Source organism: Triturus cristatus, chromosome 9, assembly GCF_964204655.1.
Source record: "Triturus cristatus chromosome 9, aTriCri1.1, whole genome shotgun sequence".
Classification (NCBI taxonomy): domain Eukaryota; kingdom Metazoa; phylum Chordata; class Amphibia; order Caudata; family Salamandridae; genus Triturus; species Triturus cristatus.
In genome coordinates, this window is record NC_140592.1 from 1,025,520,311 (window position 1) to 1,025,544,893 (window position 24,583).

Genomic DNA, 24,583 nt, shown 5'->3' on the forward strand with positions numbered 1-24,583 from the left:
TTTTTCACAGCACTGCATCAACTAGCTGCATGTTGAGGCGTTACCTTTTTTGCACCAAGCACAACTAAGCATGCTGAAACGTGTAGTTTCACTTTCCCCATTACATATTATGCACTTGAATATGGAAGCCTGAAAAGTGCCTTTACTTCAAAAACAGACTGGCAGAAGATCATGGTTATAACATAAGGCAAGATAACAACTATGTTTCAAAGTATGTGCTTATTTATTGTATTTGTTCTGCACAATGATTTTAATTCTCCTGCGGGCTGACCTTGAACTTTTATGAAAATAAACAAAAGTGAACAAAACTTTCATCTAGGTGACTCCACTATCTTTTCATTCTCATATCAAGGTGACTTCACTATCCTTTCATTCCCTCTCCAGAAAACTCCCATCTCTTGAAGGAAAAAGTATCCATTCTATCTTGCACCCATAGCATGAGGAAAGATCTTATTATGAAACTCTTGTAGTTGAGTATTTTTTTTTAACCAACAGAGTATTGATTTTCATCCTTAACTGTGAAATTTCTGAGATAAAAACATTAAGAGTGCCAGGTACGGTTGATCACCAGGTTGATCTAGACCAATTTTCAATTCAGAAGAGCAATGATACAATCTATGTCCTTGTTACATGCTACTTGAGCTAAATTATGGTAGCACCGGCTGTATACTAATTTGAATTGTGTTAGGTTTACTCTGTTTTTTTACGAGAACCTTTTTGTATTATGCTATGTTTAGCCTTTATCAAAAATGTCGGGAGTGAAGATTTTGAGGTGGGGATCATCTTGACTTCTCAAGTAGACAATTAATAGAGAAAAGAACCACTCACTAAGTTATCACAATCGCTACAACCCTATTGTTTATAAGGGCGCCCCCCAAGTGTTTCATTAGTACTCTCCCCACTGGGCTTACCAGTGGTATGATTCATCATAGAGCCCTCGTGCAGAGACCTAGTTTCTCTGAACAGGGTCCACGTTGCAGATCAAGGGAGCTCTTTGATGTTATTAAGTGGGATCTAAAAAATATGAACACTGCTTAGGGTATCCCTTGTAAAGTGTTTATGAAAAAATGCCCCTTGACAATGTTAATAGCAAGAGGAGACGTTTGTTGAGAAGTTTATTATCTCTAGTGTCTGCTAGTCAACATGTTTCAGCCACCTTAATGCTTCACAAGGTCATGTGGCTTTAGTTAGGACCTACACCAGATACCTGAATACCTCTTAATTTTGGGTTCTTTTGTCACTTATGGTTGCTATCCACTACTTGTGGATGTTATCTATCCCAATCATACCCAACACTCAGTCAGGCATACCCATACACAAAACCTCTTTAACTGTCCATAAGTAGAGTATTTGTATTATTAGATCTTTTTGTCTCATGAGGTTGGTGTAGGGAGGCAGACCCTATTGTCACGCATACCTCAAGAGTCTGTGCCCAAAATGTGTGCCTTTTTTTATTATTTATCATCTTGTAGCTGGGGAGAATATGCTACGGTTAGTCTTGATTTTTCCTTGAACCTTTGACCAGAAACGGAATGCTCTTTAAGGCTTGGTTCATACTTTGAAAAACCTACAACAATAACCCTTGGGAATTACAAGCTGAAGTTACAATGGAGAATGGAAACAACACTCATCAGTGTTGTGTGATGTACTTTGTATTCAGGATTTCCAAATCTTTATTGGACAGCCATAGTTGAAGACCAACAGTATTTTTGCTATACTACTGGGCGCAGATGTATAGTTGGTGTATATATACAGTTCAGTTTGGTTATTCTGGCTCACTTTATGTGTGTGCACACTACGTATTGTACTCAGGCGCTGAATGCCCAGTCAGCTCATACAGAAGACTCACAGAGAGATAGACTGAGTTTTCAATGTGCCTTAGAAAACATCTATGACAAAAAGAAACAACAACTATGAATCCAATGGCTTCCTCAGACACGATTGCTCTTGCCAGCTGCACCACTTTTAGACAATGAATATTTCACAAGATGTTGGAAAAAGACAAAATCTATTTGAATAATTTCACTTCTACTGCAAGAAAGAAAATGAAGGATAATATAGCCTTTTTTAGGTTATGTACAATCCCACAATCAATAGATTTCATTCCACAATCAAGGACCAAAAGCAGCTGAGGCTAGGCAAACTGTCATAGGAACCAAAGCGGTGATATTTTCAGTTCTGTTATAGTTGTGAGAAAGAGAAATTAATTCATTATTCTGAGCACTGCTCGTGCTGGAGCACTTTGTGAGCACTTCCTTTCATCCGTGCATTCACAGGACAGCAGATTGGTCAAGCCCTGGACTGTTTAGTAAGTCATATCAATTCCAATGTGTCACGTTATATTTTTATAGTACGGCAGCTGTATAACTCGCTTGAAGCAAGAGTCTTCCAGGTTGAAGAATAAACCGAAACAAATAATGAAGTGACTCTCATTCTCTACAATAGTACTCTTGCCCAATCAGTCTTCTCCTGCCCTGATGGACCGTCTTTTATTCCATGTAATGGCTATAAACCCACTTGAACTCATTACCTACTTTTCATTTCATCTTGCAGCTGATTTTGTTGCACTTTCTTTCAACAAAACTCCATTCTCCCTCTTCTTTTTCAGCTGTTTTATTACGTCTTCTCTCCACCTTTGTCCCTTCATCTTCTCACAGCGTATGCCCTTCCATAGGAGTGACACAGTCCCTGGGAGATGTAAACATGTAAAAGTCTCCAAGTCTGGCTCTAGTGAAGCTGTCCAGAAGAAATCAAGCATTTTTTATAGGCAGAGAAAAGTTGACTCTTTTGCTTCAAAATTGAAAATGTTCATAAAGAACGCTCTTCTCAAGCACAGACTACTGTCCATAACCCCATCCACCGAACACCTAAAATCTTCACTAAATCACATCATAGGATGGTTAACTTTAATTGTCAGCAACTGTGTAATGGATACCTTGGAATCTTGAGAAAGGGCATTGGTGGGTGGGATAGACACCTAGGAATCTTGACAAATGACATTGGTGGGTGTGTTGCAACACAGTCTTCACAAAAGCCGTGTATTGAGTGATGTACTGCATCTTGCCACTGTTAAGCATATTGGAAAAGGATCTGACTGAAAATTAAAATCTTGGAGCACCGTAATCATCTGGCATCCTCTCGATGTTATACCTACAAGAAGAAAAAAAATAGGGAATTATGTTCTTTGGTAACTTCGGTAACCGTTATATCAAACATAGGTAGGCAGAGTACAGGGAGGGAGGGGACTAAAAATGGGGCGAAAGAGCAATGATAAACGCGATGTTCAGTAATATCCTAATGAACTACAGACAGGGTGTGAACACTGCATATCAGACTAGGAAAAAAAGGATGAGAGATGACAAAAGACAGGAGAGAAGAATGGAATGCCTGAAAGAAAGGGCGGGCAAGCAAGGCAGCGAGCAAGAGTAACAGGAAGCATGAGTGAGAAGTAAGAGAGCAGCAACAGAAAGTGCACAAAAGAGGGCAAACGAAAAAGAGGGCAAGAAAGGGTAATCAAGAGAGGGTGAAAGGGCAAGGGAGATGGCAAGGTAGAGAGGCAAAGGTATATGGAAAGAGAAAGGATGTGGGAAAAAGGGCAAGCAAGAGAGTAGGAGGGGGGCCGAGTCAAAGAGTGGGAGGGGGGGCCGAGTCAAAGAGTGGGAGGAGAGGACGAGCCAAAGGGGTGGAAGGTGAGAGACAAATAATGGAATTGTGGCTGAGTCAAGAATAGGAGGGCGACAAGTCAAAGAGTTTTGGGGCCATGGGAGTGGGGGGAGGGCAAGTCAGCATGATGGGGTAAGTCAAAGAGTGAGAGGGGACAAGCTAAATGAAGGGAGCAGGCAATTCAAAGGAGAGGGGCAAGCCAGAGACAAGACAGCAAACAAAACTGAGCTTTTGACCAGAAAAAAGAACTCAAGTCAAAGCCAACTAAAAAGAGGGCAAGAAAAACAGTAAGTAAAACATTTTTTTTTTTTTTTTTAAGTTTACAAATAACGGCCAAGAACAACAAAAAAAGTCATAGGTGACAAAATACATAGCGTGAAGGGTGACTAGAGGGAAACTGAGGCAGTGTTCAAAGAAAAAAGTGGGGGCAAGGGAAAGAGGTGCTGGAGAAAATAGGTGTTAGAAGGAAAGAGAAGAACATGGCCCAATGAAAAGCAAAAGAGGTGGGCCCAGATGGAAAGCGAAGGGTGAGGGGCGAAGTGTAAGCAACGATGGGTGAGGCAAAAGGAAAGACGAGAGTGGCTCAAGGAAAAGACAAGCGGGACAGGCCTTTGGGAAAGACAATAGTGGGCTCGGGGTTAGAATGTAACTGTGCCTCTTGCTGTGTGTGTGGTGTGTGTATAGTCGGGGATGCAAGTGTGAAGACAGGATGCCAGTTTAGAAAGAAGGATAAGTGCTTTGGGGGAAGATGTGGAGGGAAGGTTGGATGAGAGCCCGATAGGTGGATGAAGGCTGATAGGGTGATGAGGCAGCTGGGGGCAAGGGCAAAGGGGGTTGAGGACAGATATGGGGGATAAGGGCAGAAAGAGGTGAAAGGGCATATGGGATGAAGGGATAGGAGTGTGTGGGGGAGACAGACTGGCTTGACCAGTGGCTGTCGGGCACAACAAGGACAAATACAAAGATACACATCCTCAAGAGTGAAGGAAGAGGTCCAACTATAGCATTGAATTAACACTATTAAATAAACACTGTTCTCCCCAGAGTTAGTAACTGGTATTTCATCTGGACATTTAGGAGATCTGTAAAACCTGTATTTGGAACAACGTGACATTTACTGGTGGCTGTCCTCCTTAAGGACTGAAGGATGTTAGAAGAATCATTACTGTGTTAGTGACCTGAAAATAACATGCTTAACTATTTAGAGAGAGTGAGAGAGAAAGGCCAAAAAAAGGGAAACAGCAAGTGAAAAAGAGAGAAGAGGTGCCAAGGAAATATGGGTAAGCAATGAAGTGGGCAATAGAGATCATGTGAAAATGAAACTAAAAAAGCACAATTGACAGAGGGCATCCCAAAGATATCTGAAAACAAAAATACAATGCTTTATAGAATACATTTTACCAGACTGCTCAATGTTATTTTAAAATCAATTGAGGAGCACGGAAATGCTATGAAGTGTTTGGGGACTTACAGCAACCCTTCTGTTTTTTTCTTGTGCACGTGACAATTTTAACTGCCTTATTTTACTTATGCATTTATACATTTCTACTTTTCCTCACAGACAGTACCTTCTGGCCATTCAGTTTAATCTGTGGCTATGTACTGAGCATTTTGTATTTGAACTTGCAATAGGGATACATTTGAGAGAGGAAAGTATGATGGTAAGTTGGGCAAGAGAATATAGAGAAAGAGCGAATCTGGTTTGGAGGCGGAGACAATGGCAAAAGTGGAAAGCAAGGCACTCAGATAAGGGACCAAAAGGGTAGGGGAATGTTCGTTAAAAATAAAAAAAGGAGGAAATGGAGAGAAGGTTGCGAGTCACAGAAAAGAGCAAATAAGTAAGTCAAAGAACTGAGCACAGCAACACAGGAAAGGACAGAAAAAAAAGAGGAATCACTGTTAGAAACAAAGAGGAATCATTTAAGATAAAAAGGAGAAGGTGAGAGGCAAAAGGGATAAAGGAAGAAAAGTGGAAGTATATCCAATGTCATCCACACTGTGGTGGTTGTGAAGAAAGATGTAAAAGAGAGAATAGGATAAAAAGTGAGCAGAAGGGGGAAGAGTCGGAGCAAAAATTGAAAGAGGATAATGGAGAAGTAAAAGGGGATAAAGACAATAGGAGAGAGGAAAGGAGAGGTGCAGCAAGAGTAAAGAAAAAAAAAGGAAAAAAAAAACCAAACAAAAAAAAAGAACATTTCAGCACGTATACACACTGACAAACATCTGGCTGAAACAAAGCAGCAATGGGAGGAGGTACAGAGTAAGAGAGAGAAGAAAGTGATTTGGGGTCTGGCTGGTAGCAAGTAATATAAAAAAGGATAGAGAGTGTGAGTTAGGAGTGCTCATCAGACCTGTGGCTAGAGATGTACATAATGGGAACTCCTGGAATTTTTCGGATCCTCCTCTTCAAGTCTCTATCTACGGTTGCTACGATGTAGCACTTATGCTGAAGAAAGAAAAAAACATAAGTACAGGAATGGGCTGTGCGTCCAAAGACTCTCTCATAGCAGCTGAGGACCACCAAACGCACAAGTATAAGGCAACTGAGACACAGGCATTGGCCAACTAAGCAAGAGGCCGGGTGGCTAAAGTAGTTGATGTAGGCAAACAATTACACCAACTGCTTAATTTTACCTGCCTTGTAGAACCAGAGCTCAAACTTTATCATACATAAGTAGTGCACACAAATGAGAGAGATGCTTCCAGGATGAAGAAAAAAAAAATGAACTTGCAAACTCTGAATCCAGTCCAGCAGCAAAGTGTAAGGAAAGGTTGCATTTTCTTGTTGCCGATTTGTACAAGAAAACACAAGCTTTTATTTGGCCTTGCTGATGCTGCTGTAATTGAGCTGTAGTTGGCATCTGTAGTTTCCAATGCTCAAGATAATTCACAAACAAGGCAGTAGCCCAAGTCAGAAAAATGGCAAAAATATATGTTAAATAAGATAAATTTAAAGTATTAAGTATTTAACCAGGCTTCAAATAAAAAATAATATAAAGGAACTGCAATTTGCTGGAAAACGGTTAACGAGCCATTTCAATACATTTAAATCACCCTAGGCTTACTCGCCTCACTCACCCTGTAGGGCAGAGATGTTCAAACTGGGGGGTGCACCACCCTGGGGGCTGGGGCTGTGGCGGCATTCCCAAGGGGGGCGCAGATGGCTCAACAAGTACTTGAAGATGGCCTTGAAGTGCAACTAGGTACGTTTTCAGGCTGTGTTCATTTACATGCAGTTCTTTAAATGGTTACAAAACACATACATTCTTATAATGTTAAAGAATGTATTTCCATCCCAGTAGCTCAACTTGCAATTATTTTTCGTTTAAGGTTTCTGTATTATTTTATATGCAGGTAACTGAAAGTGGAAAATCAAGACACTCACAAAATATTGTGTTCCTTTTAGCCATGTAGTGGCAAAAAAGAGCAACATATTCTTCAAGTGTTATGTTTTTCACTTTCAGGTAATTGCATGTAAAATAATGGAGAAAACTTAAATGAAAAATTCATGCAAATTAAGCTAATCAGATAGAAATACATGGTTTACGTTATGACATTTCATTTGGGTAACGTGACCACTGCAGATTGAGTAATAGCGACTTGTGTATTTATAGTGCTACAAGGTCCGAACCTGAAGGAGAAAGCACTGTGAATATGCAGGTCATTATTTAAAAAATGTTTTATACACAGTATAAGTTGGACTGCTGCAAAATGATTTGCGGTTTTGAGATCAAGTGCTATAAACTTATATATTTAAGTAATAGGTATGTAATACCTAAAGCACACATTTGTCTATTAAAAGTACACTTGCTAGAACTCATTTTATAAAACACTGACACTAAGAATCAAAAAGAAGAACTCATTGTTCCCATGTAGCTTCAGGTGATTCCATCAATTATAGCTTAAACTGGCTTCCAAGAAGCTTTTACATTTGGTGATTAACCTATTGCACACACTTACATTCTTTCAGGTAGCAGACACCCCAGTGAGAATGCCTATTTTGTCCTTAGCTCTGTGTCCCTCCCTGAGCTTCACATCACAGGAAAACTCCTCCACACCCCAAACCAACCCTCCCTTCTCTTTTACGCAGAGGAACTTCAAGGGCCACAATAACTGTTCAGGGATTGTTGTCTTTTAAGAAAAAGTATGGGAACGGCTTTTGTAAAATGAAAAAAGCGTGGGTATGTGGGTCCCCATAGATCCCGTCCACTTCGACCTCTGTTTGTATACACGTTCTTCAAGGTGAGTCCAGTGGGCGACAGGGAGGAGGCCAGCAGGGTCATGTTCAGACTGAACGCTCTGATCGCCCAGACCCCTTGGGTCTCAGAGTAAAGGTCAGGAGAAAGAGGAAATTAGTGAGATCTTTGGATAGCATCAAATAGATAGCTCAGAGGAAGTGCTGCTATATGAGGGTCTTGGGACTTTTTTTAGATTACAAATGATAGAGACAGCTTTCTCAGAGAAATGCCTTGAGGAAGGTGGGGAGTTTTGTTTGTAGGGCTTTTTAGTGCAGCAGGTGCATTTCCATTGGGACCCAGGCTCACAACACCCCTATTATGGTCAATTTCTGTTTTGGTTAGATATATGGTCAGAGATCAGCTCTCTCCCCCAGCAGCTCCACTGTTGTGCTGCCTGCTGCTACACCTACACTTCTCCTGGTAGGTGTTTGAGTTGCCTGTCCTCATTGCGCCCGTATTTGAATTTTCCTTTATTGTGCCTGTATCTGTATTTCTGGTAATTTTTGTATTGTTTTTTTGTATTGTATTTGGTATTTCTGTACCTGTGCCCTTTTGCCTCAGTTCAGTTTTTTACCACCCTTTCCGCCGCTGCTGCCCCTTTGGCCCCTCCCTCTGCAGTTTCTCCCTCCCGCCTCCCAGCTGTGCTTCCCTCCCCTTCCCTATCTAATGGCGCCCACTGGCGCGCCAAAGACAAGCCAGTCTGTGCCCGTGCACAACCTGACTGCGACCAGCGCCAGGGACCCTGGTTCTCCGACCTTCCACCGCCACGACTCAGCTGCCCTCCTCGCACTCAACCATTTTCCGCAGCCCCACGACCGCCACACCCAAGCTGGATTCCAGCACCACCGAATCCCTGAAGTGTATCTTCCTCAACGTGCGCTCACTGTACTGACATGACGTAGAGATATGGGACCTCCTCAACACCCTCTCGCTAGGCGTCGCCTTCTTCAAGGAAACCTGCACAAACGCCTTCCCCGCCCCAGAAATCGCCACGGCCATTCCTGATGGTTACAAGATTCAAAGGAAGGACAGCCCAGGAGGAGGACTCTCCATCGCACACAAGAGCTCCCTCTGAATCTCCACGTCCAGCATGAGCAACTCCCCTTCCACCACCGAACACCTGCACTTCCAGATCCAAACCAGCCCTAGGACAACGCTTCGCAGCACTCTCACCTACAGACCCCGCGGGCCTTGCACTTTGTTCGTCACTACCATAGCGGACCTCATCGCACCCCACGCCATCACCTCCGTGGACTACATACTCAGAGACCTGAACTTCCACCTCGACAGCCTCAGCAACCCCAACTCCACCATCCTCTTGGACAACCTCACCAATATCGGACTGAAACAGCTAGTCATCACCCCTACCCACAAGGCAGGACACACCCTCGACCACATCTTCGCAGGAGGGAACAACATCTGCTTCAGCCACACCATGCAACCCCTCTGGACAGATCACCACTGCGTATACTTCTCTTTCAACACTGCCACTGCTCACAAACCCACTCCACTCCCCCACAAAAGAAATAGAGCAAGGTCACAGAGGAGCACCTCAACTTCACCCTCATTAACGACCCCGTCTCGACCGACGCCAACTCTGCAGCCAAGGAACTACACTGTTGGATCACCAACTGCGTAGACAAGCTTGTACCCCTCCACACCACCGATAGACAATGCCCACTGAAGGCCACCTGGTTCACCACCGACTTCCAAAAAGCCAGACGCTCCTGCAGATGACTCTAAAAATGATGGAGGAACAGCAAAACCACTGAAGACCTGACCACCTACAACAACTTGATGACAGAATACCATCAACTCATAAAATCCACCAAGAGGATCTTCATCCGGAAGAACATCGTCACCAACTCCAGCAACTCAAAGGAACTCTCCAGCATCATCCAGCAATTCACCAACCCCCCCCCCCCCACCCCCCCCACCAGCGAAGCCACAGATGTTGCACCCTCCCAGGACCTATGCAACAAGCTTGGCTCCGTCATCCACCTGAAAATCAAGGCCCTTTATGACAACTTCAGCAAACAGATGCCAGAAACCACCCTTCCCTCCAGCGACGACAGCCAGCCCATCACCACCACCTGGACCCCGGTCACCACCAAAGTTACCACCATGAAGAGCCTCCACTCAGGAGCCCCACGGACCCCTACCCACCACACATCTTCCACAGAGCTGTAGCCACCATAGCACCCGAGCTACAACGCATCATCAACACCGCCTTTGAATCTGGCACTTTCCCCGACAACTGGAAACGCGCAGAAGTAAAGCCCCTCCTCAAGAAACCCTCTGCAAACCCGACGGACCTGAAGAACTACTGACCCATCTCTCCTTCCCTCAGCAGCCAAAGTCACAGAGAAGATCAACGCCCAGCTGACAAACTTCATCAAAGAGAACGCCATCCTCGACTCCTTCCAATCCGGATTCCGCAGTAGCCACAGCACCGAGACCGCCCTCTTCACCGCGACAGAGGACATCCGTATGCTCCTCGACCAAGGCCACACCGCAGCCCTCATCCACAGCTTTCGACACCGTCTCCCACCTCACTCTTGCAGTCAAACTCCACGACGTGGGCAAACAGGGAACCACCCTCGAATGGCTCTGCTTTTTCCTCGCCGGCAGAATCCAAAGGATCAGACTCCCGCCTTTCCTCTCTGAACCCACAGAGGTCAACTGGGAGTGTCCCAAGGATCTTCGCTCAGTCCCACGCTTTTCAACATCTGCATGGCCCCCCTCGTCACCATCGTCAGGAAGCATGGACTCAGCATAGTATCCTAGGCTGACAAAACCCAGCTCATCCTCTCCCTCACGAAGGACTACGAAACCACCAGACTCAGCTTCCAAGAAGGAATGAAAAATGTTGCAGCTTGGATGAACAGCAGCTGTCACGCTCAACTCGGAGAAGACAGAAGTCCTCGTCCTTGGACCCACCCCCTCAGCTTGGGACAACTCCTGGTGGCCCACTGCCCTCGGCAACCACCGCTGCATTATACTAGACTCCTCCCTCACCATGACCCAACAGATCAACACTGTAGCCTCCACATGCTTCAACACCCTCTGCAAGACCTTCAATTGGATCCCCCCCTGTTCTGCTTGGGTTTTCGGATCAGATAGAACCCGCTCATCAGAGCCTCTCTAACCCAGCCAGAACGTTACCCTCTCCCTAGGGCCTATTCACAACAAGTAACCACCGATATATATATATATATATATCACCTAAGGAGAGGGAATTCCTACTATATACATACATACATACATATATATATATATATATATATATATATATATGTATCTAGACCTCTTATAATACAAGTGGCGGCCTCGCGATCCCAGACGGACCCAGGACTTCCTACCCAGACGGCAGCCTTAGCCTCGCGGTCCCAGACGGACCCAGGACTTCCTACCCAGACGGCAGCCTTAGCCTCGCGGTCCCAGACGGACCCAGGACTTCCTACCCAGACGGCAGCCTTAGCCTCGCGGTCCCAGACGGACCCAGGACTTCCTACCCAGACGGCAGCCTTAGCCTCGCGGTCCCAGACGGACCCAGGACTTCCTACCCAGACGGCAGCCTTAGCCTCGCGGTCCCAGACGGACCCAGGACTTCCTACCCAGACGGCAGCCTTAGCCTCGCGGTCCCAGACGGACCCAGGACTTCCTACCCAGACGGCAGCCTTAGCCTCGCGGTCCCAGACGGACCCAGGGCTTCCTACCCAGACGGCAGCCTCAGCCTCGCGGTCCCAGACGGACCCAGGACTTCCTACCCAGACGGCAGCCTTAGCCTCGCGGTCCCAGACGGACGCAGGACTTCCTACCCAGACGGCAGCCTCAGCACAAGTTCATCCTATGATTACCATAACATACAACAGGGGAATCAGTTTTACTATTTATCAGATCACACAAGAACTGCCAGTTTGAGCACAACCTGTTCTCTGGTTCGAGGGGCTCCTCTCTCCCTTATTCAGTTACCACTTACCTGATCAGGGTTAACATCTGTTCATGTCAAGTCACAACTGACTAGAAGAATAGGCTACCCTCTTGTACAAGAACACGCAGCACATGTTGATTCACTACAAACTGGATACTTTATTATTCATTATATACGCAATCACATAACATTACTGTGTAACACATAACCTGCAAAGAAAAGTGAAAGATTAGGTTGTACACTCTAATAAGAAAGGGGTCGACATCACCTTAGTCGTGTGTAGCCTGCACTCAATGGTCATCTAGGTTCCCTTCTCGTCTGTGCCTCGGCTCGCCTGGAGGTCACACCTCCGTAGTCACGGCTCCCTTCTCCGAGTCACTGGGACCTCTTCCTCATCGGCTACTCTCTCCTCTCTGGCAATTCTGCTAGAAGAGTATCTGTCTCTCGGTTTTTCTCCGCCTTCAAGTTTGTCATCTGTCTTCCCTGGAATAAGTAGTAGCTTTACTGCTAACGGCTAGATGCCGCCTACGGACTGAAGTAAGTGCCACGTAACTGCCTCAGACTTTCACTAATATAGAGGTGCATTTCCTCATGGAAAATTCCGGCCCATAACCTGCCGCCCACCAAATTCTCGTACCTCCCCGTACCAAGGACACTTTCCCAGCCGGCCGGCCTGATGTAGTGTCTTCGGCATGAAGAAAAATACAATCCTTCGATAAGGGCCGGTCTGAACCGGTTCTCTCCAAGCGAATAACACCTCATAACTAAAACATCCCCTTTAACCTAGAAGCATCTCAAGCTGCCGGAGCAGAAAGAAAGATGGAGTCTCTCCCGTTTGAGGCCTACCAGGCCTGAATTCAGCACGGCTCCATGAAATACCCTCACTACAGGGCAGGTTATCCCTAATACTAACGAATCTATCCCCTAGGATATGTGTGCAAGCCCTAATCTATGGGGAAGAACACAGGATCATGTCGAAGTGCCTAGTAAATAGACTTCATTCACTACTCTAACCCTTAGGCTTGAATGGTAAGAGACTGAAGTCACCCTAATCACCCGTCAACACAATAGGGCCAGGAAAATCGAGCAGTACACCCCCGAAGCCGGAACGACCTTCACCCACACACTCATAACAAGCAGACTGGACTACGGAAACGCCCTCTATGCTGGAATCAACAAATCCCTGCTACGCAAACTCCAGACCATCCAGAACACCGCAGCCAGACTCATCCTCAGCATCCCACGACATGAACACATCACCCAACACCTGCGAGACCTCCACTGGATCCCCATCAAGAACAGAGTAACCTTTAAACTCATCACCCACACCCACAAATCTCTCCACAATACCGAACCCAAATACCTCAACGAAAGAGTCTCCTTCCACGTACCCAAAAGAAACCTCAGCTCCACCAACCTCGCCCTAGCAGGAACCCCGCGCATCCGCAGAACCAGAGCTGGTGGAAGAGCCTTCTCCTACACTGCAGCCAAAGCCTGGAACGAGCTCCCTGTCAACATCATACACTCCCCTACTCTGCACACCTTCAGGAAGAGCCTTAAGACCTGGCTCTTTGGCTGACTCGGAGCTGCACCCAGCCCTGCCCCAGCGCCTTGAGACCCTCACGGGTGAGTAGCGCACTTTAAACTCCCTGATTGATTCATATTTGTACTTTTATAAATTCCACAAATAGTGTGGATTAAAAACTACAAAAAAGGGATGCATACACAGAGGGGATTCTCCCAGTTGACCTTTGCACCGCCACCACTGTGGCCATCCAAACGAAGGGAAAACCCAGGGACAATTGCGACTCATACCGCCCAATCTCCCTCCTGAATATGGAGGTTAAAATCCTAGCGACAATTTTAGCCATGCGGCTACTGAAAGTTGTTCCGACCCTTATTCATTGCAACCAATCCGGCTTTATGCCGGGCAAGGCAACCAGGTGGAACCTCCGAAGAGCCTACAAATGGGTGATGGCTGTTAGGAACCGGACTATCCCACATGCCTTTCTGGCGCTGGACGCCGAGAAGGCCTCCGACGCTGTGCACTGGCCTTTCCTAAAGGCCATCCTCGCCAAATTCGGCTTTGGCTCGAAGTATAGGAAATAGGTGGCATTACTATACACGGAACCAAGGGCAAAAGTAAGGGTCAACGGTAGGCTTTCATCTGAGTTCCCAATCTCCCGCGGGTCCAGACAGGGATGTCCCTTGTCCCCACTATTATTCGCACTGGTAATTGAACCCCTAGCTTGCATGATCAGACTGCACTCACAAGTCACAGGTTTCCGGATCACACCAGATGACCAGGAAGAAGAAAGAATCTCGCTATGTGCAGATTATATCCTTCTGTTCATCACGAACATTGCTATCACAATCCCCACTAGGTTATCGATCCTTGAGGAATATGGCCGGTTCTCAGGATACAAAATTAACTATCACAAGTCTATAATATAAAGCCCAATGTAAGATATGGAATGGCCACCGATACCCGGTGAACTATGTATAGCTTCAGAGAATTTTCAGTATCTTGGGATTCTTCTCATCCCCCAACCCCAACCCCATAATATATTGTACGCACAATATATATAGGGTCCTCTAGCTTTAAGCAGGATGCAGATAGATGGAGAGAACTGCCACTTACAATAATGGGACGTGCAGGAATGTACAAAATGATCTCACTACCCCAATTTTTATATGTGCTGTAGAACACATACCACCCACCTCCCTCGATCAATATTCAGGGAAGTCGATTCCGAACTCTGCGCACTCCTTTGGTTGAAGAGCCACCCCAGAATTGCATTAAAGACTCTACAGCGCAACCCGTACAATGGGGGACTCGCGCTCCCAGACATCGAGGCTTATTATTGGGCAGACTACCTTACTTCCATAAATGACTGGATACACACTCCAGGGGGCCACCCCACTTATAGGCTGGAAAGGGAACACTTGCACAAAAATCGTTCACACACTATTTATATGGTGGAAAAGGGACCCACAGACTACTCCATGCAACTAGAGCCACTATAGAGGTATGGAACAGAACAAATCATACCCTGGGCTGGACACAAAATATCTAGGTCCACCCCACTGTGGAAGGGAAATTGGTTTAATGAACTGAATAAGCTCTGGAGATTCGAGTCCTGGGATCTGCTTGGGATCTCCACAGTGGGAGATATTGCGCCAAGGGCAACTTAAACCCTTCCCAGCTCTCTAGGCGGAATTTGAACTTCATGCCTCCCAAATTTTTAAATACGCCCAGCTGTGCCATGCTTGGTGTGCAGAGCAAATGGAGGCTTCTGAGCTCCCCAAGTTCGCACCACTGGAGGGAAGATTACTCTAGGAAGAATTAAAAATGTAGGCAGTCTCTGCAAAATTATAATTAACAATATGCCAGACACCCTGGTTAAATTAAGGGAGGTATGGGCGGGAGACCTGGGGGAAATGGAGGCCCCGATGCACCCTAGGGATGTCACAATTAAAGCCAGGCTTCATCTCATTCAATTAAAAATTCTCCACAGGGCCTATTACGACAGAGACAAACTACACAAAATGGGTAGAGTGGAATCGCCTCAGTGTGTGCGTTGTCGGACTGTCACCGGAAATTTTCTCCATATGCTTTGCAAGTGTCCACAAATAGGGATTTATTGGCAGATGATAATCGCCAAACTGAATGCAATACAGGGAATCTCCCTACCAGTGGATCCTAGATTCATCCTGTAAGGGGTCCCAGGTAACATAGATGTCCCCCGACTGTGAGAAAGTGGCTCTGTATATACTGTTCCCAAATAGGTACAGTGTGTACAGAGTCCACAGTCCCCAGAGGTTAAAGTTAGATATAATCTTACTCTCTAAAGTGGTAGCTTGGTCGAGCAGTAAGGCAGTATCAGAGGACAGTGTAAAGCATTTTGTTGTACACACTCAGTCAGCAAATGGTCTCACACACTCAAGAACTGAACTCTAGGCCAATGGTTTATATAAAAAATATATGGTGGTTTTATTTTAGGACCAACAAAAGGTATCAAAATATACTTTCTCAGAATGAGAGGCTTTAGTTAAATACTTTTGCAATATGCAATTGACTTTTGTAGGTAATAGTTACAGGTTGTTGCAATAGGCAACACAATTTCAGACACAATAATACATTGAGCTCAATTGGAACTATAAGTTATATGCAATTAATTACTTTCAGGATTACTTTTCTAACTCCAGGACTGGATTCTAGATTCAGTCCTGGGACAGTTCTTGAAAACAAGTGAGTAAATTCGATTAAGTTACAGTTGTGATTTTTAAGCAATATTTTGCCATTTTAAAAGTTGACACTTAGAAACTTTTTCAGATCAAATTACCAATGTTATCCTATGGAAGGAAATTCACTTAGCAGGTAAGTGGGGTTATGGTTACTTTTTCTAGGTGAGTTTTGGATCCTGGATCCAGCACTAGTGTACCACCTGTAAGCAGTTGAGAAACTGCATTTGTTATACAGGCGATTTTTAAGGAATATTTCACGTCACGAGAGGTACACCAAATGGTGGGACGTCGATGCCTACCTGGGTTACGAAAAAAGAAAAAAAAAAAAAAAAAAGAAGCAAGACTACGACTCCGTACCCAACCAACAGACCGCGGAATAATGCACAGCAGAGTGAATCCAGAAAGATTCACGCTGCAAAACCGGAGTTGCCAGACTTCCTGGCTGATCCCGCCAGCCAGAATCTCCCAGGAATAGTCACAAAATTAGTAACTGAGGACCTACAAAGATCATTCCAGAATTAGTATTGGGATGGGTTTCAGACTCTCCGACTTGCCAGGAATCCCAGAGGGAGGGTCCTGGATCTTCCAAAATCCAGCCCTATTAAGACACAGACCTTTTTTTCTCTATCTCCGAGTTCTTTGTGTTGAGTTAGAGAAAGGAAGACATCATGATTCATGAACTAAAGAGAACGGCCTTCCTAACTCAAACCATTCCTGAATTATTGAAGTTTAGAGCCACAGCTGCAGCAGATCATAAATCTCAATTCTGAGTAGTGGTCTAGTTCATGGGCCTAGTGGGTGCAAGCACAAACCAAAAATCTTGTACAAGAGTTGTCTGTTCCAAGATACATACCTTCAAATTTCCTTTGAGTGCACACTTGAACCAGACCCCCAGACTCCTTTGTGTTGAATGGTTTTGGACTATTTTTGAGGAAAACTTTGCTACAGAGTTCAGACTACTAAACTGCCTGACCATACGCCCACCAAGAAGTTATTGGAGAGTGCCAACATACAAGATTCAACAACATACATTGCTTATGTATGTCTAGCACTTCTTCTCCACTGATTTAACTGGTAGAAAATAAAATGGTGAATCAGAAGAATTCTGCCAGTGATGCACAAAACCCTGCCTGAGGGTAGCTGTAGACATAAGGGCCCACGCTATAAAACTCTGGTGCTGAAATACTATAAACGTGTTGGGTTGGAACACATTCAATGGTCCCATGGTTCAAATACATCCACAGATCTACTAACCCAAATCAATCGATCACATAGATGAATAGTAGAACAGTCAATAAATAACAGGGCCCAGCTCAATTAGAAATGTAGTGTATTGTTCAAATATCATAATACAGCAGATGTTACAGTTCATTGCTGATTACACACACACACACCTACATCCTCAGGGTGTTGGGATACTCTACACCAACACTTACACAAAATCAACTTGAAAACATCACAGTTTTGACCCAAGAGTAAATGTCAGCCCCAAGAGTAAGTTGACCTTTCAGCCATAGTTAAATAATGTCACAGGTCTCTTCAGGACAGCACTGCCCTGACTGAGGCCCAAACCAACTCTGCTTTCATGTGTAGTCCCATTCAAAGCAGACATGGTCTACCAGTTCAAGGTGGACTGTCCCATCTGGGTTAGAACCAAGAATGTTCTGATTATGCCTGTGGAGCCAGTTGGTGTCTATAAAATAAGTAAAAAACTGGTGGTCACAATGTGGCCGCTGTCACGGTCACCAAAATTTTAAGGGCTTGCAGCAGGGAAAGACGCCCTGATTGAATGGACCCTCTAACTAAATGCAAGACCTTGTCTTGGGGTCCTGGTGTGGTCAGTCATTACGGACTGGTTTCACATCGCAACTGTCCAAGCTAGGGTCAATAATACTACAGAACTCCATTTGGATTATCAAATTACTCCCTTTACACACTTAATTCTGCAAAGGTAGTGAAACAGCAATAAAGATTGCAGCAAGGTCGTACACTGTATTATATTAGTTTGGCACCACTGTCCCATTGATAGCACGTTCCAGGGACTTTGGGGGAGAGAGGGGGGGGGGGGCAATTGGGATTCAGTAAAAGCTCCTATAAGTAGCAATATTTCTCAAGTCAACCCGAACACAGCCTTGTGATAGGAAATCTATAGGTTGGCCCTAGATGGTGCCAGAAACTTATGGGTTTCATCTGTATAAACTGTTTTAGCTGCTTTTATCCCTGTGTTAGCTTAACTATAAAGAACAAGCCTTTTGTTTGAAAATACATTAGTAGTCAAACTGATTTTATTGAATGTTATTTACTGTGCATGTTTGCAACCTTTACCACCCTCTAAATTCATTGATTGACCGCTGACCTTTCGTTGGAATCTGGGGAGGCCAAAATTAAAAAATAAATGGTATGCAGGAGTATGTGATTCCCAAGGACAACAGTGGTAAATGTCAAAATCACTCTTCAAAGTGTTTGTGTCATCGTCACTTAATAAATGTCAGTACCCCACTACAATCTTGTTGCTCATTGTTTAACATGGTGCTCAACCTCACAATTAATGCAAATATTTCTAATTGCCCCACAGAACTACAAGTAAAGCTGGTTCCCTGGAAAGTACTGGAGAAAACAAACATCTATTTTGGTCACCAAGTACATGTGCTCAGTACATTATCAGCTTCAGTTCATGTCATTCATCTTAGATCCTCTCACTCACACTGCTTCTGCAAAAGCATGAAGGAAGTTCTTTTTCCCTCTCTCTTTCAGTCTTCAATACACTAAACCAAAACAGTTACTTTAGCTGAAGTCTGGGCATTCACAATATATCCAACCCCATACAGAAAGCATTCTTTGGAGTCAAATGCACAGAGTTGTTTATGACTGATAAAAATAGAAGGTGTTAAGTAGGTTCGCCAAAATTCCAAAATGAAATTTAGAGATTATGTTGACTGAGTGGTAGGCTAATCCTTACCATCCCAAGTGCCCGTCTGTGACAATTTTATAGCAAACAAAAAAACCACAGACAAATACTAATATATACATTTTCTTTCAAGCCTAAGCCTAAAGGGATATCAATCCATGGCATCCACAGGCGTACATGACTACCTGTGCACTCTTGGGTAAGACTAATTTCTGCTGTCAAAAGAGGCAAGTCACATGATAACTGAAATGCACCATGTGAACTGCAAACAGCCTGTAGCCTGTTTACCCATTAATAGGAGGCTTATTCTGATCTAAATGCAATCACCTTGTTTCCAAATGCTGACATTTTTCAAAGAATAAAGATTCACAATAAAAGAAATCATCTAGGTAAAGTCATTATCCTAAAGATGTACTGGGAATTAGACTATGTTACATGTCATGAGGAAAACAGCAATAATGACAAGACAACTGTAGCATCTGTACAGTGCTGCTCACGTGCAGCCAAGTAAGGAAGCATTCACATAATGATTTGAGAGGTTAGGACATCAGATCAAGGATGGTGCAGCTGGGATCAGCAAGTATATAATGGAATATCGACACCGGGCTTACTTGAGTGACTCTCTGCACCAGGCAGTCATCTGCGTAGGTACCCTTGTGTGTGCAGGGCAGGCGCTCAAACCGAGGGTCCTTAGCTATTCTATGGAATTAGAAAGAAAAAGCTTCTGTCAGACTGTAAAACAGTGAGAGGACACAAGAGGCAAGAGAAAAAGGACAACAGATCAGCCAATACAAACAGAAACTAAAGGCATCGTAGCCTACCAAATTTGTGTAATACACAATGCAAGTAAACATGCATACTACAGAGCAGGGAATATATGGACTACTAGAGAAAATCTAGTTTTCAACAGGAACTCCGACAGTGAGAGTGCTGCAGTGTTGCACATACTGACTGTGTGAGTGTTCAATATACTAACAGAGAGAACGTCCCAGTGTTGTAATCTTCTAACTTTGTACGAGTAAGTGCTTGAGTGATGGATGTATGGCCTGTAATAGTGTAAGGCCTCCAGTGCTTGATTAATGGTTTCAGAGTACCCTAAAGATACGCTATCAGCTTACCTCATCTTTGATCCTACAGGAACGTCCCCTTCTTAGTGTGCAGTTGCGTGCCTTACCCTGTATGCCAAACTGCGAGTATCTGGTATCAAGTTTTTTGGGATTTGGCCCAGCCTCGTTCTAATCTAGCATTTGTGTGAAGGTCTAGGCCTGCTCTTTGACAAAAGTCTAATCTGGGACATGTCGGAGTACCTTTCATAGTGGCGAAGGACTAATGTCCCCGTTACAGTGCAGTGGAACCACCATACTGCGCCTTAAACTATACAGTGCTAGACCTTTTTAGGTCTCGCGCCTAGCGTTGCAGTGCGTAGCACTGCCTGCGCAGCGATAGACCTCTTGTAGGGGGTTTGAAAACGGACGTAGGAATCGCACACACTCGTGCGTGTGCTTTTTCTTTTAGGCCCCGCTATTGGCCTTTGTGTGCGTCTTATTATCAAAGACAGCACGCAATTGGCCAAAGGCGGGCGCAATGCTCCGCCCATGGCCTATTGGAGTCTGTTACGCACACAGCTGCCATGTGGTTTCAATTATCGTGCCCAGACACGGGTGCGATAAGTGAAACCACATGTCTCGCTGTGGCGCACGCACGCACCACTCGTTGGAATTGAACCAGCTAAGTGCAGCTTGCCTCCAATATTGAAATCTCAAGAGCTCTGTAAAAGGAGGAATGACGTACATTTTATTATATGTGATGTACTTTATATTAAATTCCGTATTTTTTCTCCATTGATATTTAATTTGATCTGTGATTTCCTTTAAGTTATCGGTGATTTCCTTTAAGTTTTTAAAATCACTCTTCAAAGTGTTTGTGTCATTGTCACTCAACAACGATTTTCTCCCTCTTGCAGGCTAGATTTAACTTGAGTTCGACCAATCACAATAAAACAAACAACTGACTTTTCCATTGCCTTCTCACTGTGTGGGAAATGTTTTCCAAGGCATAATCACCCTGCATGTGCTAATCTGCCGCCCCTGTTGGATCGCATCTAATGCCAGCTGAATGACACACGATGAATGGGCTGCGAGGCTCTAAACTGCCCACGCCCCCACTTCCCCAATTGGCAAACACTGCCAGGATAGAGGGCAGCAGGGGCCATTGCGCAGCGGCCCTCCAGAAGCACACAGTTGTTTTTTTTCTAAATAACACGGTCGTGTTTACTCTGCGTACTTTCAACAAATCTGATTCTTGCGACTCCCGACAGACACATAGTTCTCAGCACCATGGCATTTGGCACCGCCCTCCGAACTAAGACGCTGTTTACGTTTAGGTTGGACCCTTCCACAATGCCACCCTCTCAGCACACAAATTTAAACACCTATGCAACACAAAACGTCCACACACTGGGAATCTACTGGCAAGCACAGTCAGTGCCCGGCAACGTCTCCGTTTCACCACGGAGTAAAACGACGACTGGTCAAGTTAACGCCAGCCAGAACACAATACAGGAGAGTCTGCTAGGATGACAAACTGCCCTGCATTTTCACAGGGGGTGGTCCCCAATTTTTGAAAAAAGTAACACATAGTAAAATAAATATAAGGAAAAAAACATCCTCCCTGCTTTTATAGCTCTATCACAGTTTATAAAAGTGGCCCTTAAATATGATTTTTGGTCATATGGGGCCAGCTCGCATGGTGAATAATTGTAAAAGAAAAAAAACCCACGCCAGCACGGAACCATAGGGAAAGATGGATCGGTTTTAAACTCGAATCGTTAGGGGAAAACATACTCACTAAATCAGCAATTTAAATATTAATCACAAAATCGGTTCAAACATTGGAAAATGAATGCCATGGCGTGAATATACATTTTCACACACAGCTGTTTCCAAACAGCATGACAGTTGTTGGTGTTCAATACCCTTTCACCCCCCTAATTACAGCCAAGCCTCAGAGAATGCACTGAGCAAGGCCTACAAGCGAGATTTCCAGAAAGCTTACAGTATAGTGCTCTTTAAATGTCAGTACGATAAATGTAAGTATATATCCACTGCTTCTCATTGCCTTTGAGGCAGACTCCCGGCAGCTGCACTGCATCTAAAAATAAAACCATAAGAAAGGAGAGCACCATCGAGAGACAACAAGAAAAAGCTGTGGCTCTGGGAAATGTAGGAGCAGGCCCAAGGAGCAGTGATGTAAGCAAAGGTGCCACTGGCAGGGGAGTGTCTTTCATCCTCCTGGTCAGGCAGAACTAACGCTACAGCAGCTCCAGCGCTCTGGCCTCCGTGAAACCTCGAATGGAGAAATACTTGAGATTACTTTCTTTCTAAGCTGGCAGCCATTTAGTTGGTGGCCTTTCACCACCAGTTTGAAAAAGCTGCCAAGGTCCTGGCGGTGTTAACGTTCGGTGGATGTGCACCCAGCGCCCTATGACTACACTTGCTTGGATGAGCAAAGGCAACAGCTGTATGGACTACTGTCACTTACAAGCAACATTTTGTTCATCCACCCTCTCAAATGATACCTGTAATGCTTATACCGGCTAATGTTCACTGCCAGCTGCTTTCATACTCCCTTTTACTTGGTGAACTTTCACTTCCGATCGCTTTGCCATTTGCTTGAATCAGGTTAACCGGTATCCTTCACCGTTCGTGCCTCACCTGCTGGTCTTACACCTCTAGTAGGCTCGCAGTCATTCCTCACACACACACTGTCCACACCCACACCTTGTGGTCTTTCACTGACTTAGGCTTTCAAATCTGTCAGACATGCCAGATGGCATAAACTTGAGGTAGCCAGGCTACATTAACTCTCAGACATACTGTGTGGCCACATGATTACGATGGCTGGGCTTCATTGGCATCATGGTGTTATTGTACAATATTTTTTATATTGTGGATCATCCACTGTTTTCGATGTCCCTGGGCCACGGTTTGGAATTTAAAAGACAGGTTGGTCTAAAAAAAAGTGTGTGCCCATAGCCTTGTGTCATTCAGCCTCAACTCATATTTGTATATTCCTATCTCCAGTTTAAATTGTGTATCAGATCAAGGAAAATGTGTCTTTATTAACCTAGCATGCTCTTTTGTCTAGAGGGTCTTGAAACTTACTGCCAGCGTGCGAGTATGCAGAGATGAGGGATGTGTGCTATGTTAAAGGGCACTGTCGCGGAGACCTGGTATGAGTTTCTCTTTTATTCTCAAAGGAACTCACACTTTGGCTGTGCAGTGCAGAGCTTGGGTATAAATATTTTCATCATGATCTGGTATGAGGTTCCAATACTCTGGACCACTGAGGATCCTTCCCAACAGGGCTGCACCCGACTACATCTTGGTATGTAATTTGGACTTCTATCCAACCATTCCCCAACAAATTACACACTGGACAGGCTGTCAGAGATCCTGATCATTAGAACACAAGATAATGTAAATGAGTATCAGGATAGTGCCTATACCCAGAAAGATATCTTATGCTACGAATTTAGGATAAACAGCAGAAGGCATAATTCAACGTATGCAGCTTTATTTCTGGGAATTGATGCCCCCACCTTGTGTTTCTATTGCCAGTGTTGAAACAGGGTTATGTAGTCCACCATTTGTCATATTGCTCTTGTCTGCCGGGGGTGTCCATTTATTTGAGGTTTTGTTCATGTGTTCCCAAACCTCTGCTCGGGAAGGCTCCAGGGAATGACCTGCGCCCTTCCTGCTCACTGATTCCAATTGTTCCATTTAACTGAACAGCCCAGAGTTGCAGAGGAAGAGTCGGAAACCAGGGGACTGCTCCGGTTTGTGGATATCAGTATAGAGAGACATTCTTAAAGATGTTATGGGACCAACCCAACCAATATCATATCATGTCAGCAGCATGGCCTAGGCTGTCTGTTCACTAGACCTTTCTCTAGGCAAGACTCTTGTGAGTAACTAAGATTATCCAAGACCTGAATCCAATATGCCTGTGTCATGGCCTGCACGAAACCTTAAGAGATGATAGAATAACTATTGTACATCCTGCATGGGAGAACTATAGGCTAAAGCTCAATAGGAGAAAACATGTTACATGAAAAAATGCAATCTTAGAAAAAATATAATCAGTGTATTCTGGTTTCGGCAGAAGATTTGGAATGTTGGCAGAAAACACTTAAGCTGCAACACAGAAAATATATGGTTTCCTTTAATACACATAAAACAATAAAAACATGTGTTAGGATAAATAAGGGAAGCTATGTGTGGCAACCAGAGCTCATCTGTTCTAAGAACAATCGCCTTTCCACCTGAGTTTCAATAGGATACTTAATCTCTATGCAGCATTTAAAATTAGAGCTCGATTAGTTGCAGTTAACATGGTTCAACTCCTAGTTCCCTCACATACCACAACCCAGAAGACTGGGACATGAGCACTGGCTATACGTTGTTGAGGACTGCTTTACTACCACAAGCCAAGAATCGCCCAATAAACAAGCATTTGCAATGCAATAGGTCTACGCGAGTTTGAGCTATTGGCATTAGAAATGACGATGCCTTTTATTTATGTTTTAAAAAC

At 44.5% G+C, this 24,583-nt stretch overlaps 1 protein-coding gene across 1 annotated transcript in view; it reads right to left on the minus strand.

The window, feature by feature from the left end:
* Nucleotides 1-204: 204 nt before the first annotated feature.
* Nucleotides 205-24,583, minus strand: part of FCF1 (FCF1 rRNA-processing protein) — a 113,074-nt gene continuing 88,695 nt past the window's right edge. Inside the window, exons 6-8 of the mRNA XM_085626759.1 lie at nt 19,603-19,690; nt 6,015-6,109; nt 205-3,150 (exon numbers count right to left, since the gene is read on the minus strand). Coding sequence (XP_085482885.1) covers nt 3,102-3,150; nt 6,015-6,109; nt 19,603-19,690 — 232 coding nt within the window. The 3' untranslated portion in view covers nt 205-3,101. The remainder of the gene's footprint in view (nt 3,151-6,014; nt 6,110-19,602; nt 19,691-24,583) is intronic.